Genomic DNA, 18,076 nt, shown 5'->3' on the forward strand with positions numbered 1-18,076 from the left:
TTCTCTCTTTCTGCCTAGTACGCAACGTGACAGCGCTCCTCATTTGCCTTGAGAATCGTCTCCTTTTGACTTTATAAGAAATCCAAAATGTTGGCAACGAGGGTAGCGACACTCTCAGAGACGACATTGAGGTTCTTGTCTGAGAAGTGCAAACAGCAGCACATGTTACCAATAAAAGCAAAACAAAAAACAAAAAAAGGTTGCCATGAACTCATTGCCCAACCCTCCCAAAAAACAAACAAACAGTCACTGCCCACTGAGAGACAATTATCTCAAACTGAAGGAGGGCGAGCAAGTTATTTGGATCCCCATTTGGTAAGAATGGATCAATTTTGCGTTCACTGCTCCAGTCCATAGATCGCAGACTGTTTGTGGATGAATTGAATTACACCATTTCCTGTTCATGTAACTGGACTTGTGTGTTTCATTAAAATGTTGTTGCGATTACTCTATGGCTCCAACAATGTTTGGGAAATCCTTGTTTCATTTTGGCTTGTTTGTGATTTCTGTCTCGTGTTTCTATCTGAAGGTTCACTGTTCTATTAAGTTTTGTGTACACACATGGTCAGAGCTATGCCTAAATGTACGTATATGCTCACACACAAGTCCAAATTGATAAATCCCATACTCTGTGTGGGAATGTCCGTCAGCACGCTTTACGCACACTTCTGTTCATACCCACGCCTGATAAATGAGAGCCCAGGTCTTTGAGGTCTTGAGGCCGCTTACACGGGTCGACAGAATTGACAGCGTACACTTGACATGGAACTACCACTGGCAACAGCCACTGACTCATTACACATAAAATACTAAGCAACAGACACACAAACCGGTACTGAATAGTATTCAAATGGAAAAAGGTGCTCTTAGTACTGTTCTGCTAGCTCACCTTGGGGTAGTCTGAAGATCCCTTCAGTGCCATGTCAACCGAGCCACCCGGGAAAAGTTCCATACGCGTCGGGCTGATGCTGAATACTGGTCTGTCTTCAGTTGGGGATGCCCACCACCCAGTGGTAACGGAATCCCTCTTTTTTACAGCTGAGATGGAGGGTAGGAAAGTCCGACCAGATGAGCACTCGATCTTCCAATAAAGTCGGTGTACTCGTTGGCCATAGTTGGTCACTTTGAAATAGAAATCGCACGATCCATGGCTGAGGACACACATAAAATTTTTTTAAAAAATGTATGACAAGATGCTATATGATTTCAAGTGATTTTTTTTTGTTACTTTAATCAATTGGTACTACCTGAAGTGTGTGCCAAGGTCGAGATTTGGAAATAAGGGTTTGTCACTGACAATTGTGGTGCCTGTGCCCGTTGCAGACACGGCAACGGTGAGGGTTTGACTACCTTGAATGGAAATCTCAAGTTTGTCTTGAAACAAAAGTGTATCTTTTAGATTCGCCACAACTTTGAGCTCCAGTTGGCCTTGTGGTGGCACTTCTCCTTCGCTGGGTTCAACATGCCACGGGGACTTTCCTTGGCTCTATAGAAATAGAAACAATAATTCTGAATGGTATATTTAGATCTCTTTTTTTTCTATGTGATGTCAATTGCATTTATTTAGAGGCTCATCTAATTTGAGTATTTGTACCATGCGTGCTGTGATGCATGCTGGAATAGGTGACTGGTTGGACAGGGGAATAGTTTTAGTAACGTCTGTCAGAACAGGTATTTTGCCAAACTCTAGATGCTGATTCTGACACTGAAGGTGAACTATTGGACCACGCCCAGTGCATGACAAGACAACCTCCTAAAGGGGCACAGGAGACAAGGGGATAAGCAAACAATAAATTAATACACGATGGCTAGTAGAAGGAAACGTAATGTGAGCACACATTTACCAGTGGTGGGTGAATGCCACCAAACAGAGCAATGTAAAGAGTGTGATGCTGCTTTCCAACATTCTTCACCAGGAGGAAAACAGGAAGATCTGCTGAGCTGTGAGGAGGAATCACTCCCCTGGATGAAGTACTCCCAAATATTACTGAAGGGCTCTCCTCATATTCCTAAACACGGGGAAATTATGTATACAATTACTCTGCATCGTGTACATGTCGCCTCTGTATACCTGTATGTGCATATACCATCACACTGACTGCGATCGTGTTATATCAAATATGAGAAATTCGTGATTATCGATGAGTTCAATGTATCCCATCAAACTCCTTTTCTTGTTCTATCCCATAAACAAGGTCATGAAATGGCAATTTAGAGTGTTTCTCGAGCACTTATTAAAGAAGTTATACATTAAAAGTTTATCAGTCTTTTGACTCTTGACAAAAACGATCAATCCTCTATTTCAGGTGTCGGGAACCTATGGCTCGCGAGCCAGGTGTGGCTCTTTTGATGATTGCATCTGGCTCGCCGATAAAACAAAATATTCTCGCTTGTTTAATCCATACATCGATTTTTCACTGCTCATGTCCTGTTGAGGGCTGCAGTTGGCGGCAGGAGCAATTTTAATTGGATCATACTGGCCTATGTTGGCCGTTGCTGGGTAACAGGTAAACGCCCCCTTTTTGAATCAGCCCGCTCGGTCATTAGCTCAAAGCGAATCCTTCGACGAATAAAACGAAAAGAAAAAATGATGACGAGTGTGGTACCCTTCAGGACGAATGGACCAAAGTATTCGTCTTTGTGGAGAGAACAGATTCTGCGGTGTGTCTAATTTGCAATGACAAAATACCATCGATGAAACGGTCGAATGTAAAGAGGCACTTTGACACGTGCCATGCTACGTTCGCATCAAAATACCCTGCGGGAGACAACAGAAAGGAAGCGTGCAAGCAACTGAGCAGGCTGCAAGCTAGCCTGCAGCAACTCCGCATATGGACCCGGCAAGATGACTATAATTCCGCTATCTTTGCTGGATCTTGAGCAATCGTTGAGGAACGGAAAAACATTCACGTTAATGGTGAGTATTACAACAAATTTATTTAAAAAATAAACATTCAGAGGCTTATTATACTGACATTTTGTTGAATTCACTTTTAAAATACAGTTATACCTGTATATATACTTATTTTATATATAAATACAGTACTGTATATGCTTTCATGGCTCTCTTTGTCAAAAGGGTTCCCGACCCCTGCTCTATTTGTTGTTAAACAAAGAAAGAAGCTTTTAGTTTTAATCCCACACACACACACACACACACACACACACACACACACACACACACACACACACACACACACACACACACACACACACGCACACACACACACGCACACACGCACACACGCACACTCATTCTGTGACATTTTTATTTTTATTTTTTTAGCAACAGAAGACTGCTTTACCTGTTCTAGCATGCCATAGCAGACAGGCAGAGCACTTTGGTTCGTTAGGCGTACTTTCTTTTCATACTGATGATTGAGGAAGCACTTCTGAAAGTCCACCACTGGGGTCTCCACCATGATCTCTGGAACAATACACCTTTCCAAAGAGCAGAGGAGGAATGGAGAGCAAGTTTTTTGAGCCTCACTTGCTGATCGCAACAATAATAGGGGCATACAGTATTATGGAACACTGACTTTTTCATTGCTTGGACAGTGGTTCCTTGAGATACAAGTGCCTTAAGAGTTGTTCGAGGTACTTCATTTGACAAATATATTATCTTGAGGTATGAGAAAAATTGGAGCTGCAAGTGTGCTTGAGAACCGCACCACTAGATGGCGGCGGCATGCCTCACAACATCCAGTGGTTTCCATGCAGTGGAAGGACAATATCAGTTGTCAAGCAGATGTTTTAGCCACAAGCTCTCCGATGCTGCCCACTATGACTATATTTTGTGTAAAATAAATATTTAAAATGTTTACTTTGCTTTGCCGGTCTGATTTTGGTCTGCTGGGTTCAGCTTGTCTTCTACATGTGTGTCTTACCTTGCAATAATGGGCAGAGCCATGATCTCTTTTCCAACACCCTCAACATCTATTACCAGAGCCATCCTGTAATGTTTGACTGTGTTGGAGCACAATGACACCTGTTGAGACAATGTACAAACATGCACTATGAAGAAACCGTGATAGATCCAGTGATCATTTTACAGTTTGAGCCCTGCAAGTCCCAGGGACTCGCTGATCAGAAAAGTATGAGTCCCATTAAGGAATTTACAGAGTCCCAAATTTCGAATTCTGGAATGGTCTACTTATTCAATTGCATATGATAATAACACAAACAACAACAATATACATTGATAATAGGTTTATTTGTTATAAACAAATGCTGCAAAAATTTAACTAATTCAGGCATACAAGATTTTTTTTTCAAAAAAAAATGGTTGAATTAAAGATCTTCAAAAGGATCATTTCATGAGTTTATTTTTCCAAATAATTCTGTTAAAACGCAAATGAAAAGCAATGTCTGATTTTCATTGGTTAATTTTCATCACATTTTTATTGTCACGTTGATCAAATACATTTCTGTGACAACTGTGAGGTTTTCTTTTGTTAACAGATGGGTAGCAACAGTCTTGTCCATGTGTGTCAAAGTTATAATAACTTAATTTCTCCTTTCAAATAATGAAATAACTTACTAATGCTAAATTACTACAAAATAGAGTAAAGAGCAAAAAAATCAACTGGAAGTTAAGGTATCAAACATCTTACACTATAAGGACCTTTAAAAAACGGAATATGTATTCATAGTAAATTTCCATTTAAATAAATCATCTTTTGTTTTTGATAATTTAACATTATTATGGAGTCTGGCAAAATGTGGAAACGTATATATTTCCTTTGAGTGCAGCAATAAAGAGAGGAAGTGATGTATTAAATCTTAATTTAACAAAACCAAACAAATGACCCCAAGGACAAATGAGGCATCGGTGAGTTGAACACAAGTGAGAGGAGTTCATTGTCTGAAAATGGAGAAGTGGGCAGGACAAACTTAATACAACCTGGAATTTAATTGTCCACTGTACCTTGATGCTGACATCTGCCATGGCCCGCACAGAACCCACAGCAGGACTGACGGTGAACTCAACAGGCATAGTACTGCCGTCATGAGCAGTACTGCCTTGCCAGTTGTTCCTACACAACTCACACACTTGCTGATCACTGGTCACACTGGGAGAGCCCATTCCGTCTCCCACAACGCGCAGGGAAAAGCTCATTGGAACAAAGGAAGTGTTAACGAGGGAACACATTTCTGTTTGAGGGAAACCTGCCAAAAACAGAAAAAAAAAACATGAAAAGTAAAAGACAAACGATGTAACGTGAAACATAATGAAGCTGCGAGAGTAAATTACATTTTTTTTCAATAACCCCGGGGCTCGTACAATTGCTAGAAAAAGACTGTACACGTATAATTAAGCTACTGGTAAGCAATAAATACGCACCACCCATAAAAAAGGGGTGTGAAAAAAATGATGTGCTAATAGGCAGGCCAAAAATTGGGGGGTTACACCCCCAGTCTCGCTCTCATTCCTCTGCCTCTACTGTATACTGTGTAGCATGTCGAGAATATATTAAATTAAAAACATACTTTAAAGGGACCATATTATGGATTTTTTTTAATTGCTTGTATACTGATTGTTCCATGTCTGTGGAGTCCCAGCACACATTTCACTGAAAAATAAATAACAAAGTAAATCTTCGAAAAATGTGTCATTACTATTTGGCTGATTGACATAACCACTTGACCACTTCAACTTCTCTGCCCAGAGTTGGCAGGGCTAGGATGAGCAGAGTGGCATTGAGGCTCTAATTAGCATTAGCTTCTGATAACCGGCACATACTTGAATGCTCGGTGAAGTTGTCGAAATGCGAAGGGATGGGGGTATTTTTCTGAACTTAAAAAAAAAAAAAGTGTATGAGGTGCTGGTTCTACAAGTACAATTGTCTTTTTCAGGCACTTGCTTCTTTTCCACAGTCAGGGCTTCATTTGGAAGCCGTTAGCCTTGTTCAACCTCTTAGCTCCATCCCCAGTTGTCATGGTCATAAAAGCTTTAATCTGCAGTGAGAGGTCAATCCCGTAAAAACTCTGAAGAGTTTTTCACATTAAATTGGGTGGCACCCTTTCACAGCCCCACGCAAGCTGTACTTGCATTGCACACACTGCTGAAAGAGGGTCAATTAATTGAAAGCAGCACGCAAGACAGCATCGCCCCCTCAAAACAGGCTGATATTAGTAAGTCTCAAAACAGAAATTGAAAATTGCACCAAAATTCTTGATTCTTGGTGTATTTTAACAAGATCATGTCACAGATGTGACTTGATGTTATTATGACACTTGAAAAATGTTATTACTGTCATTGTGGGGACAAAATGTTTCCTTCAACATGGAGTATCCTGGCAAGATAGACTAACCGTAGGCAACATCTCCAAAATTGAGTTCTGAAACACTGAAGTGAAAAGTGGGCCCAATAACACAGCCCCTGAAACAGAAAACAAAAATATAATCCATCAAATGGTTTAAATATGTGAAAAAAAATAACAACAACAACCAATGTTTGAAAATCAGAGTTATTGTGCTGCAAAGGCAAAAAATCATACAAGGTACTTTAACTACAATATTGAAACCATTTTCATAATCAAAGTCATTGTGTCATGTCACAGCGAGAGAGGTATTACATTGTAACTTCACCTGAAGGTAAGAGTAAGTGGTTGAGGCTGCCCGATGACAGTTAGCAGTAAGCCCTCAGAGAAAGTTCCCAAAATGTTACTGCGGAAGGTAATTTTAACCACATGACCAGCCCCGGAGCAAACAACGCCTTTTTTGGGAGTGAAGGAGAAAAATTGACCAAAAGTGGTTCTAGGGCTTGAGAACTCAAAAGGGGCATCAATCAGCCCATTGTTGGACAGCTGCACCTGCGGGAATCCAAAAAGGATGAGAACATTTACTTGCAATGTTTGCATTCACAAACTGGTCGATATTTTTTTTTGTCAAGTCTTACCTCATAAGAGACAGTGTGGCCTATGAATATGTTTTTCATTTCCATTAGGTCACAGTTGATCTGCATTGCAGGTCCCAAACCCTCACCCTTGACAATCAGAGGGATGCGAGATTTTTTGCCTAAAAGTACAGCGTAGCAAGCATAAGGAAGTTTATTCAGCACAAATGACCCGAAGGAGTCAGAGTAAAACAAAGAAGACGTGGGGTTTCTTTTTACGTAGATTGGTGCAAATGCCGGAGAATTTTCAATTATTTTTGTAGCTGCGCAAGAGTCGCTGCATATGTTTGTCAAATTGGCAAACCAGTGTCCATCAAGCTGGGTAGCTCCCTGGGCGCCACATATATGGGGTGGGGGTGGTCATAGTGAGGGTTCATCTCCAAGTGCCCACTTCACGGCTCAGATGTGCTTCTGTCGCATTGAGACTTGAGTGTACGACTAACGTGCCGCATTTCAAGGGAATGAAAGCACACCTTGATTGACCATGATTAAAGTCGGCTGTGATCACCCCCACAGCGGCGTAGCCCTTCCTCTCGCAGTACCACCAGCCTTGTGTTCGTCTGTGAAATTACTGGCATTGTGTAGAACCAGCTTTCACTTAGAAATACACTAAGCGCTGGGCAGGACTTAACACCCGTCACAAAAAAAAAAAAATAGAGCCAATTAAGTCAAATTAGAAAAGGTATCCTTATATGTATGGCTACTGTAAAGTATAATGTCGAATATGATTTTGTATACCCATGTGGAGCAGAACTGTATTCCAATCCCCCATAATTGTCAACATTCCACGTTAAACCAGTAGCCCGATAAAGATGAGCTGTGATTTAATTGGTAAGCTTGATTCAACTCAATAAATTGTGAATTCCAGGCAAGCACTTACCTGTGACATCACAATATATGGTTTCTTGGTATAGTTTGGCTTCATCGGGTTTGAAGACAACAGTGAAACGCGCCGTGGTATTCGGCCATATTTCTCCCAACTGTGCCATGTTAAAGAAATGGGAAAAGGGCATTTTAGAGTCAAGGCCAAACAGGCAGACACGGTGTGAAATTCTTTTCATGACGACTGAAGATACTGAAAAAGGCCAAGACCTGAGGTTCCTTCAGAAGTAAACCCCAAAACAGCCACCTTGACATTCAGAAGTCTGATTTACAAACAACAGCTCCATCTTTTTGGATCCAATAATTTTCCTGTGCATTTATGGTTTTACAATTCATTTCCACATCATTAAAAAAAATTATTTTCCAGTCTCAGATGATCAAAAGCAATGGGATAATAACAACAAAAAATTATTTCAGTAAGTGGATGTAGAAGAGGAAGACACAAACACACCGCTGGTTCTACTGTTATGCATCCTCTTGAGAGAGCGAGGAGGCCCGGTCGATGATCGGCTGTGGGGTCAGACTGGCAAGGAACAAGCAAATGTGAAGCCACATTCTGCTGCAACTCGAGCACTGCGCAATCCCTAGAGTCGAGGGACAAGGGAAAGGCAATACAAAGAGTAACAACAAGCAACAGAGAGAGTGTTTGCCTGAAAAGTAACAGCCTTCTGTAAACTAGCATGACTGTAAAGATATGCTTACTGGATAGCACGTTTTCGCTTTTTTTTTTTTTTTTTTTAATAGAACTGCAGGAAAGGCAGAAGCAAAGTATACTCACTGCATCTCTTCTGATTGGCTTGACCATGTTGTCCAGCAGTATTTAAGAGTGGTATCACTACTATTGCTGAGTGACACCGTATGTGTGTTGGACAAAGATATGTAGGTCTTTTCCAAAGTAAGGTGTTCAGGGATAAGATTTAGCTTCAGCTCCACACATGAACCATGGAGGCTGATATGCACATCTTCACCTGAGCAGAGGAAAAGGAGCGAGGGGGGCTGTAAATTGTTTATTTAATTATGTATTTATTTTGCTACGTCAACTTCTAAGTGACCCATATCCCAAAACAACCACCGAAAAACGAGGTAAACGCCAGAAGTGGCAACACAACAATTGACAATGACAACACACAAGTAAACAAACCTAACAAATTAAACTTTACGCATGGCTTTTGGGACTCACTTTTGCCACCATAGGATAAATATATAAGTACATAACCTTACCATTACTCTGCTGGGTTGTAATCATATTTTGAAGGCACGTTACGGTTCAAATAAAGTATGTAGGCGAGTGAGATTTTCTTTTTCCCCACAGGCACATGGATGTGCAATATATGATGACTTGAATTCACAAAAACACCCAGAAAATACTATCTAGCTTACATTATTAAACACGATTTCCACATATTGTACCAGTATCATAGTGTAGCAACAGATCCTGACGGTGGTCTCCTGCAGTCATCGGATTGAAAGCCATGGTGATTTGCATGCTCTCGCCAATATCAAGAGTTCCAGAGAAGGGAGTTACCGAAAAGGGACTGAAATAGAAATACCGCAAGGTCACAGAGTGGCTAACATTTGCATTACTTGACAACCTGTTGGCACTTCAACTTATCTAGAGGTGTGCACGGGCAGAAAGGTAAACACACAGCAAAATTAGGGTTTCTCTCCGTAATTTCAGTTAACAAAATCATTTTAGGCAAACCGTCAACGTACATCATGTCGTTTGAGCTTTGCAATTGGTGCAATTGGTGCAGTGATATAGAACTACAACTAAGTTTAAATAATGTGAAAAAAGTACAAATGAATTTCAATTTCCTATATTAGTTTAGAAATAAATCTAAACATTTTTACTAAAAGGCACATTTTGCACAGTTCCCATAAAACAGGTTTGCCCTTTCCAATTTTCAGGGTCTTTTTAGGCTTGCTGAAATCAACCTGAAGGGGTGGTGCTATATCACATGGATGAGCCACTGCCTGCCTCCTATGGGATGTGCAATTCAAGTATAGTTCGGTATAATCATGACAGCCGGGGGAAGCTCTGGAATGGGATGAGATGAATGGCTACTTAGCCAAAAAAGGGAAAGTGGCAGCCTGCAGCCTGAAGAAAAATGCCATTGCAATTCCAATTCAGCTTCAGGCTGCTAAATTGAGTTTACAGGTCTGAATAGAAATGTTGAAACTGACTCTTTTTTTTTTTTTTTTTTTTTTTACACATCACATTTTTTGGTGTGCATTCACAATTTGATTTTCAATTCAGTAGTCACCTCTGTGTCTGTAATTTGAAGATGGCTATGCGGTCTCCAAGGTTGCGTACAAGCTGAGTCCTCTGTGTGGAGGCTTTCACAAGGCAGACGGGCAAATGTAACTCATCGCGGAAGTTCAAACTGGCTCTTGGGCCAATGGCGCGGATCGGCACCTCAAAGTGCTCCCGCTCTGTCACAAAAAACAGAGTATGGTGGTAGTCCTGTCAAGAAAAGTTAAGAACGGGTTGTTAGAAACTAACAATGATGTGTCAGGTGAGGTTGTTAGAAAAGAATCTGTCATTATTATTTCTGCTTACTTTGCTTGACTTCCCAAATTTGTACTGGTCAAGTCAAACATTCACATAGGATGACATTTTATCTTCTTGACTTTGGCCACTTGATTATGGTAAAATGCACATACTGGCTGATTTCTGGTCTGCACCCAGTGCCTATTATGATGTGAAATTATACTGGAATGACATGAGTCTGCTGAGGTGCACAAATTATTTGTTGATTATGAAGGTGAACAATATACAGTATAAACAAGTAATCATGCAGTACAGATCAAAATTGTGATTAAAATTAGTGGTGCGTTGAAACAAATAATTGGAAATCTATTCGTGTAACAGACAAATCCTACACGTGGTGTATTTGAAGCAAAGTACTGTATATTAACTGTATCTTAGTGAAAGTGAAGGTACCTTGTTCTCCTGTGGAGTGAAGCAGACTGTGAAGCCCACCGACAGTCCTGCCGCGACTTTAGTTTTTGCCTCCTTTGGACCTTCAACGTGGAAATAAGCGGACTCCTGATGCTCCAGCTTGACATGCCGTGATATCTTGACAAGAAGCAAGCACAAATTGCCAAAGGCATGATGAAAATTCTCAAATCAACAGAGCATCAAACACAAAGTTGGAAACATTCAAGTATGTTTTATACTTTTTTTTCTTTTCTTACATGCCAAAACAAACAAACACAGATAACACATTATTTTTGCTTTTGTGCTGCTTTGGTCCGACGAAATGCTAGAAAATGGGATCAGCTTAGTTAAATCCACACCTTATCATTGTTGAACAGCTGCAGAGGTAGCTTGTAAGACTGTGCAGGAGTGAAGTTCTGGAAAACTAACTCAGGAGGGTGGGGCTGAAAAAGTGACTGATCCACATCCACCAGGGGCATCTGCAAAAACACAAGTTTTGTTTAAAAAAAAAAAAAAAAATGTGGACACCGACACAATGCGTTTTACTCTTTCTTCAAATTCAACTCTACATCTTCAAAATTAATCACAACCACCCCCCCAAAAAAACACAATGGAGAGTATAAATAATACATTCATACTATAATTATCGATCCGTTTTCTATCACAGTTGAGCTAGAGCCTATCCCAATTGAATTTGGACATGAGGCCGGGTAGTACGGGCATTCTGGACTCGTTGGCGTCCAATCCAGAATAACTGAATTTTGTACTCTAATCATGTATGGTCTGGATTTCTTCAAGTCAACAAAGGTATCTTTTCAACATCAAATGCTGTCTCAAAGTTATCATCATTATTGTCTTATTCTCATACAATCGCACCAAACAGATAACTGCAAAATGAGTGTTTGCATTATTGATTAGCGTTCAAAGGTCTGCAAGTCCTGATCACAATTCATTGGGAGTGTGTAACACTTTTTTCACTCCCCCCCAAAATTGGATGACTAACCCTATAACCCTTTATCATCAGATTCTAAAATCCAGAGCACCGACATAGGTTGCTCAAAAGGCAGTTGATGTGTACATTAGCGATGAAATATCTAAACCAGTGGTTCTTAACGTGGGTTAGATCGGACCCCAGGGGTTCGGTGAGTCGGTCTCAGGGGTCGGACGGAGCCTTTGCCATGGAGGGTAAGACACACGCGACTCAGCATGTTAATTAGTTACGTCCACTTGGCAGTCACTGGCTGCAGATGATCACATTACATTGCTTGTCCAGTCAGTGCTGTGGTAAATTTAGTTCGCTTAGCAGTCAACGTGTGACTGTCGTAATAGTACGTCGTACAATTAAAAAGAAAAAAAGTATACTTATCCCTTGAAATTTTATTTACTCTTTTCTGTTTTTAATAAATGTGTTTGTTTATATCTTGAATTTGTAAAATATATACATATTTATTTTTCACTCATGAAGGGTTCGGTGAATGTGCATATTAACTGGTTGGGTTCGGTAGCTATAAAAAGGTTAAGAACCACTGATCTAAACTATCCACAGTTATCTAATCAGGGGACTAGTGCAGTTTTAGAAAGACAATATATACTTTATCTTTTACTTCAAGCGGTCACTGCTCTCATTGGTGCATACATTTAAAATATGCTCTCAATTTGTATTGAAAAAAATGACACCTTTTATTTTCATTGCCCATAAAAATAAAAATTGCATTTTTTTTTTTTGAAGTTGGTTCATTAACAAGCCATGAAGGTCAGAATAGTACATGATTACATTTTGATGGGCCGTCGTGCTCGGGTCAAGTAGTTCCAGGAATCGAGGTGGGTGCATTTCATTGACCACTGTAGTCAGGCGTGGTTTTCGAGACTGCAACATCTTCTGCATGTCAACATCAGGCGGCACCTGCAGTGGAAGCACATACAGTATTAAGATAATAGCAATGATACTGATTTATTTTGAGGTCAATGAAGGAAAAAAAAGGAACTTTTAAAGTATAAATATCACAATAACTTTTTGCTGTTGTTATATGTCTATCAAACTGCTTCAGTAAGGGCAAAACAGGATGTTGAATGACATCTTATCATTTTACGTAGAACCAAATATGCGTCCAGCCTCAATATTACTCTGTGTCGTTTCACAGAAACTGTCCCATTATACCGATACAGTATAAAGTGCGTGTTCTTTGGCTTAAGTAAATTAAGAAGTCTTTCGTCACAGCCAAACAATCTATAGCGCTCATCGTGAAATAAAACAAGAAATTACACATAGTTTAAGAAGAAAATAAAAGAATACAAGTCTCACCGACTCGAAACTCCAGGCGAGGTGATCAGCGTTCGTCGGTTATGTTTTTGTTACCATGGCGACGGACCCGAAGCTCATTTTGAAGACGTCATGAAAACAGGCACGAATAAAAGAAGTCTCGTGATCAGTGGGAAAGTACCTGTTCATAAAGCGGCAACTTAATGATGTCATCTCGCTACAGCGACATTAAAAAAAAAAAGTACAATTTAATCAATGCCTCGCAAAGAACTCATAAAAGAAGCATATATTGCTAAATTGAAAACGGTTGTAATAAAGTACATTAACCTAATTTGGGTGATTTGATTGGCAGGTAACGGCACTTCAGTTGTTTCTGTTCGAAATTAATAATGCTCGGTGTTTTGTAAAAATAATGATCAAAACTTTCAGTAGAACTTTGCCCTGAAGTACAGAAAGCGCTTTCTTCAGGGTATCCATGCCTCAGCACGTCACTTTAACATGAACGCACTTCAATCATAAACAAATGTCCAAAAGAACATTAAGTGAGGCTTATCTTCTCACGTTGCAACTCCTGCTGCAGTGTGCATCCGTCACGTATTTTTTGTTAAATATCACGTAAAGCATCGCGATGCTGTTTTAAAAACTGTAATGGGGGAAATTTCAGAAAACTAGCCAGGATAAGAGTACCGGTGCATGAACTTGTAATGGCAAATCAACAAAGCGGCAGTGTTCATGAGAAAAGCCAGCTGAAAAGTTCTGTCCTTCCTCTTCCGGTTGAGTTAATTACTGATTGTGCACATTCGCGAGTACTATAAAGTGTCTATGCCCGGGTACATACAGATGTAAAAGGTGTCACTGAAAAGCCCTAATGTCATTTTAGACCGTGATGAAGACACAGTATTGTCCAATTTACAGTGATTGTATGAAAGCGGGGATAAACGGTTTCGAAAATGGATGGTTGGATGAAAGCATCCACCAGGGGGCAACAATGCACTGTGAGTAGATAAACATTTAAAACGAAAATCCACAATTCATCCTCTCATCCTCCATTTTCTTTGTACACCCTGGACTCAAATCGCCAGGCTCATATTGTACTGTTCAGTCAAACACGGGTTCATAATCGCATTCAACCCATCCAAGTCTTCAGTGTTAATTGTGGAATGTGGGAAGAAACTCCAGATTCAAACCCATTCACAAAGTTACTCCACCTTGCCCTCACTGTGCCAGATACATGTAGAAAGATCATTCCATAGGATAAGATTAAATTGTTTACATTAGAGTAGATCAGATAGATAGATAGATAGATAGATAGATAGATAGATAGATAGATAGATAGATAGATAGATAGATAGATAGATAGATAGATAGATAGATAGATAGATAGATAGATAGATAGATAGATAGATAGATAGATAGATAGATAGATAGATAGATAGATAGATAGATAGATAGATAGATATTGTTAAGGTATTATTCCTCTCTGTTAGTTGGATTTGAAAGAAACAAAGAATGTAGAATGTTGTTGGGGGCATTTCCTGCTCACTGTGTTTACAATCACATTTAGTGCCCCTTGACCCCCATCACTTTTAGGGCCCCCCTCCATAAGACCTGTTTAACATCAAAAGAGGAATTCGCTTGCTGATTGAAATCTGGACCCCCTCAGGAGCCCGAATCGATTTGTAAACTGCAGAAAATAAATTAAACCCTTCGAAGGAACTGTTCATCGACTCCAGCCTTTATATGGATTACCAACATTCTCCTCGTCCGAAATTAACGAACACGCAGGGAAGAGAAAGGCCACTCTTCCCTCAACAATAGATAGATAGGAGGGAAGAAAGACTTAATTTAAGGTGTTACCTGCAATGGCAGTGAATATGCAATGCCGTGTTTCTTCTACGCTTCCTGATTGAAATCTGGACCCCCTCAGGAGCCCGAATCGATTTGTAAACTGCAGAAAATAAATTAAACCCTTCGAAGGAACTGTTCATCGACTCCAGCCTTTATATGGATTACCAACATTCTCCTCGTCCGAAATTAACGAACACGCAGGGAAGAGAAAGGCCACTCTTCCCTCAACAATAGATAGATAGGAGGGAAGAAAGACTTAATTTAAGGTGTTACCTGCAATGGCAGTGAATATGCAATGCCATGTTAATGATTCAAATAAACCACTATGTATTAAACATGCAGCAAACCTGTTAATAGCCATTACAAATGCACAAAGATATTGCACATTCGAATAATATTCATTGCACATGTGAAAAATGTATCTGCTATTGCAGTGTCCAGGTGGATCCTCTTCATACCCAGTGTATGCAATATAAATTAATGGCGAATGGTATCAAAGATGGTCTGAAGCGTTGTTTCCGGCACTGAAGCTGAATAAGTCTGTTTGAGAAAGAGCTCCTTTTCTGTAGCTTGTCATAGAGAGAATTTCAATGATTGTTCAAAATGGAGAGAAGCTTGCTCAGTGGTCTCTGGTCCCTCACTGACTCAAACGTGTCCATCTTGAGTCCTACAGTGTCCCCAGCCTTCTTGATGAGTTTATTGAGTAATTTTTCATCCCTGGCATTGATACTGCTCAGCAGGCAACAGCAAGTAGATTGCACTTGCTGCCGCAAATTGGTTGAAAGTGTCTAACATCTTGCTACTTGTAAACAGCATTCATGCATCAGCACCAGCATCCACTTTAAAAAACATGACCCCCACAGTGTCTCCACTCTCATCTAGATGTGAGTGAGGACGATGCATCAGGTAGGTGACAGCATCATCCACGTCAACATGGGGCTGGTTTCCAAATTGGACAGAGTCCAGAGCAGGTTTCACCTATGGTCGTAAATGGGCCACCATCAGTCTCTGAGACTGGGAGACTTGAAGTTCACAGAACAAGATGTACATGAAAGTAACACACATACAGTAAAGGTCATAGAACAACAACAATAAAATGTCACTAAAAATGAAATCAGGCTATGGAATATTCATTCATTTTTTATCCATTTTCCGATCCAATTAATTCTCACAAGGGTCGTAGCGGGTGCTGGAGCCTATCCCAGTCGTCTTCGGGCAGTAGACGGGGGACACCCGGAACCGGTTGCCAGCCAATCGCAGGGCACACACAGACGAACAACCATCCATGCTCACACTCATACCTAGGGACAATTTGGAGTACTCAATCAGCATGCCATGCATGTTTCTGGAATGTGGGAGGAAAACGGAGTACCTGGAGGAAACCCACGCAGACCCGGGGAGAACATGCAAATCCACACAGGGAGGCCAGAGCCGGAATCGAACCCTGCACCTCTACACTGTGAGGTCGACGCGCTAACCACAAGTGTTGACAAAAAGTTCGAAGGGCATTGTGTTATAATGTGCATACATTGTACGTGTACTTGAAACATTCATAAGTTTGGTCCATGAGGTGCTTACAGCCTAAGTTGAAAGAGTAGAGTTTGATGTAGAAGGCTCAAAAAGATGTGAATTTCACCATGGGTTGCCAGGTTAAATGCGGCATAAGTCAAGAAGCCTGTGAATCAAAATTTGGATTTGTCCTTTATACCATTTGTTAGTGTGTCCAAACGTTTGACTCTTATTATATTACAATATACAAATTGCAAACCACAAAGTCAAATATGTATTTGTGTTTGTGTTTCCACTTTGGTGTTTATGACGGTCAGATTCCGTTATGGTTCTTAGAATGTTCCTGCCATTCTGAATGTATTGTCTCTCAGCTGAGACAGTTTATTCCTCAAAATCTTGGGCAGTGCATGTTCCTTGTGATTTTAGTGACCTAGGACAAAAGTGAAATCCCAAATAAATGAATTCATTATGGATATTATCTGCAGCTTAAGAAAATATTCTCAACCCAATCAGCTTCCCAATTGTAACGAGTCCAAAGTGCAACAATGAAGTCTGTGTGCCATGCCATCTGCATGAGCTCAGGAAGACTACTACTCAGATTGAAGTGAGCAAACAAGAAACCTGTTAGTTCTTACAATCAAGGTGTGTAGAAGGGATGGGGTAAACACAGAATGCATTTAATGAACATCTGGAAGCATTTAAATAAAATACACTGACATGTGACAAAAGGTTCAACATTTACTACTTTTAGAATGGTGTCAGGCACTGTCCTGTATGTTAGCTGCAGGTTGTCAGAGGAAGTTCCCAAGATGTTTCTGTATTAGAAGGTGACTTTTACAGCCGGGCAGGCCCCAGAGGAAATAATGTCTTTCTTGAGCGTGAAGTGGAAAAGTCAACCAAAAGTGGTTGGTGCAAGGTCTGGATAGTCCTTGAATTTGGACAGCCGTACCAGCAGCAATCCTGTTTGAAATCTATTTTCTTGCGGTGGTTGCAAATAAGAACAACCTTACCTCTTAACAGACTATAACAAGGGTGTCAAACTCATTTTTGTCGCGGGCCACTTTTGAGTTACATCTTCCCTCAGAGTGCCGTTATGACAGTGAAACAACAAAAAATGTTTAATTGCACCTAACGCATTATTACTTTTATGGGTAACAAAATTATTGCAAAATCTCAACGTCATTTATTACACGTCACAATTTGACATTTCAGTGCATTTTTTTCGCAAGGATCCTGTAAGTTGACACATATGATTTTCTTTCAGGGGGCCACATAAAATGATCTGGCAGGCCAGATCTGGCCCCCGGGCCTTGAGTTTGACACCTGTGGACTATAACAAGTACATTTTTCCATATTTATCAGGTTACAGTACAGCTCTACCTCAAGAAGGCATTAAGACAAATCAGGTGAGATAAATTCCAACTTGTAGGACACTTTCTCTTCCATGATTGGTGAGTAGAAATCAAAGCACAGTTCTTGTGATTTGGATTTGGATCCCTCCAGCATTCCCAAACCAAGTATAATTCAACAGCCATTAGACAGAAAAGACCATACAAATGTGTAAAAATTTGTAATTTTTGTTATTAATTTCTTTCAACATTTTGGCATTGGAATAATTGTAAGCGGATTAAATGTATTCCTCCCAAGCCTAGCTTTGTCTTATCGTGAAGCAAGTGATGTGATGAATTAATGGGGGGCGGGGGGGGATATCAGTAGCTCGTAAACCAAGAAAATTTGG

General features: G+C 40.3%; 1 protein-coding gene across 1 annotated transcript; it reads right to left on the reverse strand.

Moving 5' to 3' along the window:
• Positions 1-1,243: 1,243 nt before the first annotated feature.
• Positions 1,244-12,619, reverse strand: LOC109523815 (hydrocephalus-inducing protein homolog). Its single transcript, XM_019883217.1, has 17 exons — positions 12,496-12,619; positions 11,081-11,200; positions 10,725-10,859; positions 10,045-10,244; positions 9,191-9,315; positions 8,559-8,748; positions 8,232-8,364; positions 7,779-7,878; positions 6,902-7,020; positions 6,592-6,815; positions 6,315-6,382; positions 4,928-5,169; positions 3,888-3,988; positions 3,306-3,441; positions 1,845-2,009; positions 1,595-1,753; positions 1,244-1,486 (listed from the first exon to the last, which is right to left on the reverse strand). Exons 1-17 carry the CDS (start codon positions 12,604-12,606, stop codon positions 1,244-1,246), a joined length of 2,571 nt encoding a protein of 856 aa, XP_019738776.1. The 5' UTR covers positions 12,607-12,619.
• Positions 12,620-18,076: the final 5,457 nt, after the last annotated feature.

Source organism: Hippocampus comes, unplaced genomic scaffold (assembly GCF_001891065.2).
Source record: "Hippocampus comes isolate QL1 unplaced genomic scaffold, H_comes_QL1_v1.1 scaffold906, whole genome shotgun sequence".
Taxonomy (NCBI): Eukaryota; Metazoa; Chordata; class Actinopteri; order Syngnathiformes; family Syngnathidae; genus Hippocampus; species Hippocampus comes.